General features: G+C 36.1%; 1 protein-coding gene across 2 annotated transcripts in view; it reads right to left on the reverse strand.

Moving 5' to 3' along the window:
• Window positions 1-369: 369 nt before the first annotated feature.
• Window positions 370-14,677, reverse strand: part of CPPED1 (calcineurin like phosphoesterase domain containing 1) — a 49,281-nt gene continuing 34,973 nt past the window's right edge. For both annotated transcript variants that reach the window (XM_052773021.1, XM_052773020.1), the window contains one exon: window positions 370-1,587. In XM_052773021.1, the coding sequence (XP_052628981.1) occupies window positions 1,501-1,587 (87 nt within the window). In that variant the 3' untranslated portion in view covers window positions 370-1,500. The remainder of the gene's footprint in view (window positions 1,588-14,677) is intronic.

Raw genomic sequence — 14,677 nt, forward strand, 5'->3', positions numbered from 1 at the left:
CTTGAAGGAGCCTCCTAGAAAAGCTGTTATGACTAAAATGTAATGAAACTGACTCTTCAGCTCAGCATTTCATCTCTCTCACCATATTTAAATATCTGTAATATCTTCTAGGGAATGATGTTGTATGTGAGTATATATAAAAACGGATAGACTGCATTACTTTCTCAGCCAGTATTGTTTGTATTCTTCCCTCTTCAGGTGCTAAAGCTGTGCTATATCTATTTCTAGATAACCTGTGGCATGGATTATAATGTGTTCAACTAAGAAAATAAAAGCAGGTATGTGTTAATTACATTAAGACTTTTCTTTGTATTTAACAGTAAACAAATCAGATACACTTGCTAAAAAAACCAGGTGGATTGCAGCACATAAATTTCTTTTTATATAATTTATTTTTAAAGACTTATTCCAGTGAAGAAAAGATACTTTTTAGGGTTTTCAACATTCAATATTGTATAATATTACAGTAAGGCATTCTTAAATTCCACTTGGAAATCAAAGCTCTCCCCTTGCGTAGGAATCAACAAAGTGACTTCTGAAAACAGTATTCTGTGCAGAATATTCTCCCCATGCAATTATTCCAACTTCTGAAGCTATAGCAAGAATATATGCTAATTGAATATTAATTAAATTTCAAAAGGAAAATAGTCATTCCATGTTTAGTTTCTGTCAGTGGCATCTACATTAGCTTCATTTATAGACTTATCATTATATAAAACTAGGATGTAACAGAAACCCAAGGTGTGACTGCAAAACAGAATGTCTTTGCTTTCATATTGCTGCTGGCTCCGAAGAGCTAAGAAAATAAAGTATGGGAAATGGGATAAAATACAATCTCTAGGTAACAAGATCTGATCCAAAGGTTGCTAAAAGTCAGTGGAAATCCGTTGATTTCAGACTTTTTGAGATTGTTTTTGTAGAGTAAAAAGAGTCCTGTTTATATTTTCCAGAGTGTAATAGAAAATACTAAATTTCTTGATTTTAAAATACCCTCTCAAATATAAAGCTAAAATAGACTTGAGTTAAAGGGTTATCTAGAAGCTACAACTCTCACTCTTTGATACACTTTCTCTCTACTAACAAAGTCGTATCTAGGAGCAAAGTAAAAATTCTCAGAACTGTTCTTTTCAATGACACATTACCATATGAATTCTGCTATTCTTCCATATTCCACATAGGTCTCATTTTCAAGAGAGAAACATGTCAACAACTTGTTATTTAGGATGATAACAAATTGAGAGCTGTTCTGGGGCATGGTGCACAATCAGAAATCTTTATCTTCAGCTTGGGGAAACTTTTTGAAACTGTTTCTATTTGTCTAATATGGAGAAAAAATCACATCATTTGACATAGCCTAATTTTGCTTAGCAAGCATATCTAGCAGCTCTTTCTCTATGCCTTGGCTGCTCAGTTCATTTAAACTGTAGTATCTGTGAACAATCTTTTCATCTGTGACAACCACCACCCGAAGCCCATGTGTATCTTCTCCCAGCTGACATCCTATTGCTGATGAAACCACCACTTCCAGTCCTCTGTAGGACCCTCCAGCATTCCTATGGTAATGTCCAGAAAATACAGCTTTAATACCTGTTTAAAAAAAAAAGAAAAAAAGAGTATGTATTTAGTTAGCAGTTGCAGTTTATGTATAAAATGTGTTTACAGTAAAAGATATTGCTTAGGTTATATGCTGAGGCTTAAACAGCTGCTGGGGTTGTAGAGAAAGTTCTAAAGCAAGTACAGCTACAGGTGTCATGTTTACCTTCGTTCTTTAATGGTTCATAAAGCGTAAAATCAAAAGTAAACCATTTAACTGAACTTGCATTTTTAACAAATAATTAGTAAACAGCAATAAATAATTCTAATAGTAATAAATAATTAGCAAAAACTTTATTCTGCCCCACTAGCTCTGTTTAGGGTTACTGGACTCTGACTTCTTTCTGCTTACTGCAAGGTGTGTTTGTCATCTTGCTAGTCCTTTGGCTAGAAAGAAGGAACACTCTAGAGGAAGCTGATTAAAATTAGAAAAAAATTTCAGTAATAGATAACTGCCTAAAGAATGATGCTACCGACACATGAGTTGAAAGCCAAGGATTGTGGAGCTGTTTTTGTCAATTAACATACAGAAAATTCACTAAGGAGAGCTTAAACCTGTTTACTCATGGCCAGTGACCTTAAAAAAAAAAAAAAAAAAAAAAGGCAAGACAAATAAACATAAATGAGACAATAATTTGTAATCTTTTCTCAAAGACAGTGGGGGGTTTATCACAGATGGAATAGAGCCAGGTACATCAAAGAAACTTAATAAGCAGAAGAGGTTGTGAGTTATAATAAGAAGGGAAGAAAGATGAGAGCAGCCAAAAAATGAAAGGTTGACAACCTGCAAGAGTAGTCAGGCTTGGTAATGACATGAAATAACATTTACCTAGTATGGGGTACAAACAAGGCAGGTTTATTGTGATTTCCTCTGTATTTTTAATGACTTAAGGCTGTTCTGTTTCTTTTTTCAAAATAGACTATTTATATTTTGGACTGTATTGGGGTAAAAAAAATAACTCGATTATAAACTTGAAAAGAAAGAAATACATTTGATCTGTTGCAGGAGACAACAATATGCTATATTGAAAATTTCTGGGTCACATGCAAGTATCATCCAAGCTTGCTCAGGAGTAGAAGAAAAGCTAAATGACAAGCAGCAGCAGGTAAAGACAACAAACATACTTCATATTTAAGGCTTTATAATGCACTTCGAAATCCTTGGCTGAATCATTGTCCAACTGATTAGCCAAACAAATGTTTAAAGAAGTCCAACCCTTCTTCTCCTTCTCTCAGAATATGTAGTTTAACAAAAAAATAAGGAAGTTTGCAAATGATATCTGATTTTGACCACTTCTAAAGATGATCCGTATGCCAGGTCTACTTTCCTGCCATGCTCCTCAGCAGCTATGGGATTTTTAAAGAAATTTTGAAACAATTTCAAATTAAATGAAATTGTGTCATCCTTACCTCCAAACCAGTAATTTCTACTTTTTGTTTCTTCTGCCTTGCAAACATAAACAAATTGGTAGAAGCTGTATTCACTACTCTGAATGGCCTTTCTGATTGTCTTTACAGGTCAAATTCATGCTACCAAATAGATTATCGTCCCCTTTCCATTCGATGTTTTATAGATTTTAATCAAATGTTTTTATTACTACAAAATAATGAAACCTTGTTTAGTCTCACGAATCAAAAAAGGAAAGAAAAAGCCATTTTGATGCTAAGCACTTATCTTTCCTGTCAAAGTTTGCAAAACCATTAACAACAGAGTGGAGAACCAAGCTTATTCCTAAGAGAGAACATGCTATCATAGACAAGTATTTCATTTCCAGGTTATGCCAGCATCCTTCACCATTTAGCCATTCTATGCACTGTTGATAGATACAGCTGAGCATCATAGTCAACAGCATTCGTAGTTTGGCAAAAAATTATTCATCAACTTTCTTGCTAATTTAAGGTGGTGCACATTTTATTTTGAATGAAAATGTGGAGTTAGTATAAAGAGCTAATTTTACAAACATGTTTTGGGATTAATTTTTAGCATGCTTAGTCTAAGATCCTTGGATTTCAGATTATTACAGCTTCCTGAAGCTGTATCTAATGCTGTTTTATACTGTAGTGAAACAGAAAAAATACTGGACCAGATGGCTGAAAATACTGGGAATTTCGTTGTTTATCATCAAGTATGAAACATGTAAATTAATTTTATAATTTGTTACAGAAAGTGTTTAGATTTGGTGTTGATTTACGATACTATTAATAATTTGAAAATTTTCAAAGGCACCTAAAGGATTTAGGTGTAATTTCTCTATTGAAATACAATAGGTTGTGTGCTCCTTAATCATAATGACACTTTAATGGTTCTACATAAAGCATCTGAAAATACATTAAGTTAATTTTAATACTGAGTGCCTCAAAAAACCACACAAAGGATTCCCTGACAACTATGACTAGATAGCCAGCAGGTTATCAAAATAACTGGCTACTTTATGAAACTGAATCTTTCCTATTAGTTTGCTATGTTGGCTAAAAAACTGCTGTGTTATAATAGAAAAATATTTTGCTGGCACTATTCTATAGATGCTGTACCTTGCTGAACATAATTTATGTTTATATTGAAAAATAAACTAACAAGCAAAGGTCTAAACATGTGCCTGTTCCTGAAAAGGGCAGCAGAGAAGAGTGAAGCTTAGCACACAGGGGACAAGTGCCAGGTGTGATGTGCTCCCTGATGGCACTCCTTTCCTCAGCACACAGTGAAGGTCTTGCTCACCATCCCAGGCTAAAAGCTATCCTTAAATATGCAGCACTGATAATTACCTTTCCAGCCATTGCTTTTATCATTACAGAATAATGAGCAAGCCTATAAAAATACCCAGGGATGGTCACTGTGATGACACCACCAAACTTCATTTGTTATTTTTCATATATTCCAGCAATCTGCCATTCCATGCTTAACACAAAAGGTAACACATGCTTATTCCTGTTCAAGTGGTAGGCCAGAGAATGGGTAATTTGTGAGATACTATAACCTTAAATGACATTTAAAAAAAAAAGCTAGCAACAACTGAGTTTGCCTTCAGACAGGAGAAATTCTAGAAAAGAGTAGAGGCAATTTAAAGGCAGAGAGCTGTTATTAGGAACACACTATAACTTCACAAGGAAATCCTTATTTGTCTAGCCCCCCAAAACCTTCCACCCTGTCTCCTGCAGTAGATTACACCTCTTCCACAGTGATTAAATGAAAAGGGAAGTAGGTGAACCTGTCCTAAGACAGTTGGCTACATCAGTCTTCTGCTTTTGTGGGAGTGATTTGAAGACTGATATAAAATAGATAAACTAGGCTCAAATTATAGTTAAAAATTAAGCAGCTTGGAAAGCAAAATATAAATTATTCTGCTGTATGCCTGGTAAAAGCTACATGGGCTTTCATATTTCAAAATCCAAACCCTTCTCAAATAGCAAATGACTCAAGATGGAAAACAGAGAATGAATTTACCTTTACATTGAATAGTGGTATATGGTCATTGTATGATAGAACTTGTCTGCTATCCTATTTTAGTTTATCAGTACTAATTCTCCTTGCTCAGTGTAACCTGCTCATCTATCTGTGGTATGAGTTACACTTGTAAGTAAGTCAGCATAATAACTCTGAGAGCTTGCTCTGACTCAGCAACAGTTTGTTGCCTTTTTTTTTTTTTTTTTTTTTTTAAAGCTTGGGAGAAACCCAGTCAGAATACCTCAAAAGGCAATGGTGGAATGTAAAAGCCCTGTGACATAATGGGCTCTTTGCAGAGATTCTGTACTTTCTAGATATTATTTGGGTCCTTAAAATCATAATATAAAGATGTTTTACAACTGATGCTATAGTCAATTTGAGAGTGAGCAGTCATTTCTCAACTCCTACCATGCTGCAGCTTATTATAGTGACTGTCTAACGTAACATACTTAAGCAAATTCAAGCAGCAGAACTAAGTGTTTCTCTCATTATATGCACACCTATCCAAACCATGAGGCTGGACTGCCTCCTCCGCCCCCCAATCTTTCTGCAGTGACAGACAGAACATGCCCATCTAGAGCTGCTTATGGCGTGGCTGGGCATTCTCTTCTCTTGCTTCCTAATACAGAGAAAAAAACTGGACATTGTGGGACCTTTACATATGACATCCTACTCGTTACAGTGGGATCCATCTTGCTTTGTTCTTAAAAGAGCAAGCTCTGATGGGCTAGAAGAGGATGCTGAGTAGACAAGGCTGCTTACTGCAGCCCCTGAGTTAAGGCATTCTTGGGGAGGACATAAAACAAACTAAGCTTAATGTTACCAATTTGCTTTTAGCTTAGAGCTGCCTGTAATGGATCCACATATGTAGCACTTTCCTGTCCTTCAAGCGCTTAACAAACAACCAATGGTCTACAGCAACGTTCTAGATTCCACTCTCAGGCACACATCTAGCATGGACCTCACTGCGTCTTGGTCTTTCCCTGCAGAGTTAAGCGGCAGCAAAATGAAGGATCAAGGATTGAACATTTAGGAACCTAACATTTGGCCTGCTTGATTACTGCAACAGCTAGATCTGTAAAATACCCATACCAGCTTCCAATAAGTGACAGTGCTACTACAGTAACAAGTTCTTTTCAATATTTTCCACTTTTTCTGCAGGTAAGCAGAACTACTATAGTCTATGAAAAAGTTAGGAAAAAGTAACAATCATACAAGCATAGTGAAGTGTAAACTCATGTGACACATCTTTAGTAGGGGAAATAAGTGCTCTCTTTTTACTGGAAGCATCCGTGTCCCTAAAGTAGCATCTTCCTACCACCCAGAGAATTTAACCTTTGGAATTAAAAGAGGAACAGAAGCCAAGACTTTGTGTCATCATATATGTAAATCAAACCTGACATACAGTTTCAGTGTAACTAGAAGGACAGAGGATATAAAAGTAATAAAGCAGCTTTAGTTATGCTATAAAAAAACCAAAAATTTCCCCTTGTCTGAGAATTCAATGGAAGATTTTGACAAACAGCAGACAGACACCAGGTAAAAAGTTTGGCCCACAAATCATGCAGCTTTTTTTCTTCTTAGGCAAATACTGCAACTTCACCAGAATTACATTTAACATCTGCTAACTGCCTACGCTCAAGAAATTATTTTGTTATGGAACTGAAGTAAGAGTGGTTTGTAAGCAGTGCAAATATGGTGCCCGACACCAGAGAGGATGTGATTTAAAACCTCTTTTATCTCCTGTTGGCTATGGGAAGCAGATTCTGCCTAAACAAGCTGGTGTTTAGGGGTACTGTTCATCCAAATTTCCTCTTTTAGCATATGTATGTCATTCGGATCCTAATTGCACTAGACGGGTGTTCAGTGCTGAAATGCCCTTGTGGATCTAGCTGCACAGCATCAGCCTCTGCTAGAATTTAGCATCTGCTTTAGATACCTCCCAGTGAAAATTTTACCCAGACTTCAGTTTTCAGGTACTCTATTTCCCACGCTAGTATTAATTCTTGTTATTGTTGTGTTACAGTACGTTACATCTTGAACAAAGAAACAAACAGGTCACTGCTGTGTATTAATAGAAGTCTAACTGATGTTGTTTTTTCTTCAATAGCACTTTTTTGTTCACTCAACTGTATTCCACTCACTTTTGTTAGTTAGCATAAGAAGGAAATCTGAACCAGTCAATGTAATAATACTAAGATGACAAGCAGGCAATTTACTTTGCTCTTGCTTTTGATCTTAAGCATAAAGAGAATCTTAGAGATGTATGCACTCAAATTTAATTTATTCATTTCAGATGTTTTTCTGAAGTAATACTGTCAAGTTGCAAGCAACCCCTCCCCACCCCCATTTTTTTTTCTAAACTCTGTGAGGAAAGAAGAGGTCTCATTTTATAGCCTGCTTTAAAATATCCTCAGGTCAGTTAAATGCATCCAGCTATACAGAAAAAGGCACAGTCCCCTTCCACTACCAAAAAAAAAAAAAAAAAAAAAAAAGGTAGAGCAGTGATTCTTTTCTAATCCCTGGTTTCTGAAATAGCAGTTGGGAAAAGCTTTGATATAAAAGCTGTATGAAATACTAAAAAACTACTGTGTAAATAAATGTCCAAAGGATGGCACCTTCACAAGCATTCATTATTTCATTTTTTATTAAATACATAGTTATTTGAATTTAAATGTGACTGGAGGTTTCACAGTATCCATTAACCAAAAAAAGCAGGATCCATTACTGCAAGACACTATTCATACCTAATGGATTATTCATTAAAAGAAAAAAAGGGATTAAAATCAGAATAAAGAAAAAACTGTGCAGATACTGTAAAAAGAAAACCTGCAAAACAAACCACACACACTGTCTCCGTGATCATCATCGTCTGATGTCAGACTGTGTAACAATACAAGAGTTAGGGAGTATCTGCTAGGGAAAAAAGGCCTGAACTGCCAAATTCATTTTTGATCAGAACAGGACTGGAAGCCAGAGACTCAGGCTGGGCACCAGCCAGTGTTGGACACCAGGTCTTGCTCTGTCTGTTCTAAAACTATACTTGGATCATGAAAAAGCCTAAAACCAACAAGCTTCATGCCTGCACACCAAACATGAATTTTCAGAATCAACCAATCTGCAAAAAAAATCAGTGTATTTGTAAAAAAAGGTTTAAATACAGGAAATTATTCTGATTTTAGTAAACCAAAGATGTCCTCCTGCCATGCAATTTGCCATCATTTTCTGATCAAGCACAAAAAGTCCTTTTTAGTTCTGATCTGACAAAGCTGAATCCAAAAGACAAAAAGATTTATTGTTTCCAAAGATCTGATCATAACTCTTTTTCCCTGTAGAACAATGCATTCCTACTAAAGAACAAAATATCTATTTTGGTACAAATTCTGTGAGCCCAAAGCAGCCTATTTAGCATAAATAATTCATGACATAACAACCAACCAAAACATGGATTGTTCAAGAGTTATCTGAGGAGATTTAATACATAAGTTCATAAGCCTTACACTCTTCATTAGCTTGACCATGAAACAAGTTAATAAATCCTTGTTTTTACGCTAATTCACACACTGCATTATGTCACTTCAGCCTGTAAGGCTACACAGTGGCTTTGGTAAGGCAAGAGGTAAGTGCTGAGAAGGGTAATTAATAGCTCATGTAATTCAGTATGCTACCTTTGATGCTATCTGTATGTTCATTCATAAGCAGAATCTTTAAACAACTCACTTCTTAAAAAATTTCAAAAAAATTAATATTTTAATTTGGATACCTGTTTTCAAGTAAAAAACCTGATATGAACACTTTGCTCATGGTTTCTATTGCAGACATTTCTCAACAGAAAATTCAAAAACACCTCTGAGGACCTTTTCCCCCCTCCCCTTACTTCCAGTGTCTGCTTTCTAAAGCCAGCTCACCAGTAAGTAATCATTGCAAGACCTTCACCAAGCTCTTGTTGATTTGCATCCTTCTCAGTTTAACAGCTCTGGTAAGATGGACAATTTTTACCAGCATTTCCCTTTTTCTCTTGGTTGTCTCTTCAAGCTTTGTGAACCAAAACAGCACACTGTATTAAAAAGGGCTTTTCTTACAGAGATGGTGTATTTGGTACTGTTAAACTGACTCATTGGCCTAATAGGGAAAGAGATCTAAACAAGTATCTGAGATTTGCTTTGGATGCATCATGGAAAAGGTTGGTACAGAAAGGGATGACCAGGCCAATCAGGCTCAGGAGCAACTGCCATGTATACAACCATTACATCCTTGCAGACTGCAGGAGCTCTGATTTAAGAGAGATCATTCTTTGTAATGATGACCATCTTACAGCCCTTCTGAGTTCCTGAACAACCCAAAGCAGAATAATGTTCTGAAAGAAACTGAGTCCTATATGAAATATTCACCACTTCTTTCAGGCCTGGTGATGCTGAAAAAAATTTGAAAAAAAACTTCAGCTACCCCAGTGTTGTTAGCATGCTGTTGATTTTATTTCTGACAAGAATCAGATGAGAAAATAGTTCATTACATGAAAAGAAACTACATACTGAATATCATGCAGAAGGCAGTTTACTAACTGCTAACCTCTGTTAGCAGGAGGTAAGGTTATTTTACAGAATTTTATAAGTACAGCATCTTCTTCCCCAAACTTCTAGTTTATCACTGAGAAACCCTTCCTGTGGCACCAAGGAAAAGGGTCAGCATGATTTTGACATAATTGCACTGTAAGAGAACAAAGGCATTTAGTTATGTCTCACAGATAATTCCCCTGAGAGTGATTACATCCCAGTCTTAGCTTATTGTGCAGTTGCAGTCCCATAATTCCCAGTCTCTTCTCCCTTACTTGGTACTCTACTGCTGTTGTGTTCTGTAGCATAGAAAAATGAAAGCACGTGGAAGACTGGGCATGTTTTCAACTTCATTTGGGGCAGGAAAGAAAGGGGGCTATGGCCTGCCTTCTCTATGTGGACCAACAGACAACCACATCTTCTTTAATCAGTGTTTTGATCAGCCTTTCTGTTTAAGGAGTAGTTAAGTCATAAAATGTCTCTATTTTAAATGTGAAATGCTAGCTAAGTCATCTTTTTGCTTTATTAAACAGGTAACAGGTGTATTCCATAACAATGCAACAGTAAGATTTTGTGAAATACATCTGTTTTCCTAACTTCTTGAAAAATTTGATGTTTGCTAGTGTAATTCAAGAAATACAGACTGAGCCCCAATCTCAAAGAAAATCTAGTTGCAATGATTACAGAAACGCAAATAGGTTAAAACAAGATGGAAAATAATGCACCCACATTTATCTTGAAATATTAAAAATAATTTCATAAAGAAACATGCACCTAGAAAACAATTTTTCTCACACAATCGGATGATACTGGGCTGGAATTCAGACTTGAACTAGTTTAAATTCCAGGGACATCTAACTCTGATTTCTATAATTACACTCACTTCCATGGCTTGCTTCCAAAAAACCCTGAATTCAGAAGAAGCTGTTTTCCAACTCTAGTTCCTAATGTACAAAAACCATTTTGAGGCAGGTTTGCTGTGTCCAAAATGCGACTGGCCTAGCCTCAGTTGGAAATCAAACTGCTCAACCCAGTGCTACGGACAGTGTAAAAATATAGGAAGAAAATTACCAATATAAAAATAAACCAAAGAAAAGCATGCAGATTTTCCAAATTAGGAAGAGAATGCCTGGAATAATCAGCATAGGCAATCAGTAGCATGCTTTATTTAGACTGAGCCTTCAGTTAAATAAATGCTTTTCTCAGCAAAAGCAAATGAGACTGTAAGAGAACGAGAAGGCTAAATTAGTGCAATATGAATGACATAATAAATATGTAATGGGTACAGTACAGACCTTGCTTCTCCTCCCATGCACTCCGTAGAGAATTTTGGGAAAAAAAAGTGGTTCTGACTGAGCAATGAAATTTTTCTCATGGTCTAGATTATCATCCTTTAAGTGCTGATTAATGAACTATTTTTTTACAGTAACTGCAGACATGAATCAAAGTTCACTGCATTTCATTTACAGATTTATGGCTCTCAATACAGACTACAGGTGAAGTTTAACGCAAACAAAAGGAAGCATTTCTTCACATAGTTGTGAAACATAAAACTCCCTCCCGCAGACCATTGTGAAAGCTGAGAGTTTTCAAAAATCAGCTGAACAAATCTATAAAAGAATCACTAAATTGCACTATATTGATAGCATTAGTATGATACAGTAAGTCCCTGAAAGAAAAATTGTTGGAGATAGAAGAGTACTTGAAAGAAATAACATTATGCACTTTGCTGTCTTGTGCTCTTCACAAGGGTTTGGCTAGTTGGAGAAGCAGGAGACTGGGCTATAGGGATCGTCATTCTGGTCTAGTTACTCTGCTTTTATGTTAGCTGTTCAAGTTTAATGATAAAATTAGGTTTAAAACAGAATTATGCTTATCTAACAATCACTGCTTCACTGGCCAAACCTCTTGCTCAATCAAGGACTGAAGAAAGAGGATATACTAGCAAAAGCTGATCCTGTATGTGTATTTGTCCCCAAAACTGCAGGAGCTAGAGAGGAGCAGCAGTAGAGCCAAAATGGAAGCAAATAGGTCAAGAAGCATCTCTGTAAAGAAATGAAATTGTATTGAGTGAAAAACCTGAATGTTATCAACACTCTAGTACCCTTTCAGAGTTTTCATTGGCAGGAGAACGAAATAAGTAGTATCCAGGCACAGGGAGGTGCTACTATAAGAGACACGTGTGTAGATATGTATGTGTAGATACCTATTTTTAAAAAGGCAATGTTTCTGGCAAATACAACCATTTAAGTCACATGGATAAACTGATCTTGAGCACTTCCCCTGGAGTATTGGGCACAAACTGGCTTTTCTTCCTTCCTTTCACTTGCAGCATACAGCTGCTTTCTGAAGTGCTGAACAATGTGGTCGGTTCAACAGTAATACATGTCCTCAGAACAATTTTGCACTCCAAAATTATGTTCTTTCAGCTTTCCTACAAGAGCACACATTAACCATTTTTTGCTGTACCTTTTTTCTCCCCTGGGCCTGTGGTGTACATAATTTTTTCAAGACCACAATGCTACAAAGCAAATGATAATATTTAGTAGTCTTTGTAAACAAAATCTCTTGTGTGGAATAGAATTGATTTTATCTCATTGCAGTTTGAGAGTGCTCACATCACCCCATCTGCCAAGCAGGTGTTACAGCAGCAAAGAAAGATGTGAAAACACCAGTCACAAGCACTGTTAACAGAACTGTTCAGCGCTCAGGCAGTTCTCAGATCCTATTCTCCAAAAAACCCCCAATCATTTCCCACCAACAGAGCTCCAGTAGAACGAAACAGTCCCACTGGTGTCAGGGATCAACACCCTCCATTTCATAACCTCTTCAGTCAGCCTTAAATAACAACATTATAGAATTATTTTGTGTAGCCCTTTAGAAGCTCTCTGTTACCCTACCTTCTTCATCAGAGGAGTATGTGTGAATAAAATAGAACTGAATAATTAGAATTTGCAGCACATAGCACTGTAAGAATCTTAATAAAAATATCCTATGTACTGTTGTTTGCAAACATGATCCTGCAAAGTTGCAGGAAAACGCTTCCTTAAATTTGCTTTGTAGAGTAAAGAATCTAGAGCTTGATGCAACTGGTGGTCAGTGGGTCCATGTAAGTGGGAGACAAGATATTATTTTGCAAAGTATATCTATGTCAAAAGTATTTTTATATAGGACAACACTGAATAGAGCTATATAGACAAGGATCTTAGTCTCAGTTGGTTTTCCTGTATAATCAGAGGAGAAAAAACAGGCACAGCCAGAGGGTGGGTGATTCCAGATCACCTAATTAGAGTGCTGGTCTAAATAAGCCTTTAGAGCTGCTGTCTGTAGAAGGTCACTCTCTGGTTCAGGTTAATTTTTGTGAAGGCCTCTTGTGACCTGTCAGTGGAATTTATTTCCTGGTTTTGCTACTTCTTCCATTTGAAACTGAAGCTTTCTCAGAGACCCAACACAAACCCCAAACAATCCTAGTTTGCCGTGTGTTCTGAGGATCAAAACCAAGTTTTTATCACTCAAAACTACAGTCCAGTGGATAAAACAGATTTCACAAATTTATCTAAGTAAATGTCATTACAGCCTGTACTAAATAAATGTATTTTGTACTTGCTGCTGAAGTTCTGAAAAAAATGTCTACGTCTGTCTATATCTACACGCTAGATTACATTACCATACCTGGGGAAAAGTCTTAAAAAACACTGCTCTTGCACAGTGATGTAGAAGATGCCAAATTTGGTCACTCTACTTGTACCATGAGCACATAATTTCAAGGTTGAAAGAGGTTGATCTAAATCACTGAAGTTGAGAATATTTAAAACTAAATTATCTTAGATACTGACAAAGTGACATGCATAAGCAAGCACTGAGATTACTCACTTGCCAAAATCGAGGTCTCAATGGCAGGGAGAAGGAAGTATTACTCCCTTGTCAACTTTGATTACACAACAAAGAAAATAATGAAACATAGCATATGTTGTCTGGTAAATTTTAGAAACAACAGCTTCCAGCACTCCATGCTTTAATTTTGTGGTCAAATATATCTCAGCTGTGGATGTTCAGAAAGCTGCTTCTTCCTTTAATACTACTCTCTTGTCATAACATTTCTAAGAGGAGAATGTAGGTATCACACTCTCTAATGAGTAAAGGTGTTAGAAGTTACAGCACCTACAATCACAAATATAATGAAAAAATATGCCATTTAATAACGTTATTTTTCCCCATATGTACAAATTAAGTATTCTTAACCACATCCGAAAAATTGCTTTGAAGACATTTAGATGAACTTAAAACTTTTTAATTAAAAAAAGCTGGAGACTGCAGGGAATTTTCTTCTGTATTTTATATCTGTTATTTAGTTGATTCTCTCTTGGATGCAAAATCTCTCACCTAGATAGACCACCTGTACTTTTCATCTCACTCTGAACGAAAAAGCCTTTTCTCAACTTTATTGGTGAAAAAACAGCTATTAATTTAGGTTTTATTCAACAGAGCTCTTAAACAAGTTCAGACATGAACTTAAATGTTTTAGTTCATTAGGGCCATTAAGAAACATTTATTGCTATATTGTGTTAAGTAATGTAAGTAATTTCAGTGTGTCAGTGATGGTTCTCAGGACAAAAAGTCTTTAGAAGATTGTCTATAGCTCCACAAAAATACTCATACTTTTCAGGTCATAGAAAAAAAAAATCTTTAACATCCTAAGAAAACTATACTGGAATGAGATATGTAAGAAAAAAGTATGTATTCTATTACATAAACTGCTTAATTTAAAAACTAATTTATTACTTATGTTTATCAAAGACACATGACATGCAGACCAGATTTTTGGCTAGATCACTACTACTTCTTTATTTTCCCTACAAAGCTATGAGCAAACCTACTTATATCAGCACTAGAAAATTCTTAAAAGCTGAATATGCATTTCACACAGCAGAGTCGAGTGACTCCAGCAGATCTCACAGATGAGAACGTCAGGTCAGCTCATTCACAGTTCTTGCACACAGGTTTTTTCCTGTACTTAGCTTCTGCTTGTAGAGGAGACAGAGCTTTGACAACTGAGGCTAAACTTTCAGAAGTTATACAAATAGGCTTT

The sequence above is a fragment of the Harpia harpyja genome, chromosome 21 (assembly GCF_026419915.1).
Source record: "Harpia harpyja isolate bHarHar1 chromosome 21, bHarHar1 primary haplotype, whole genome shotgun sequence".
NCBI lineage: Eukaryota > Metazoa > Chordata > Aves > Accipitriformes > Accipitridae > Harpia > Harpia harpyja.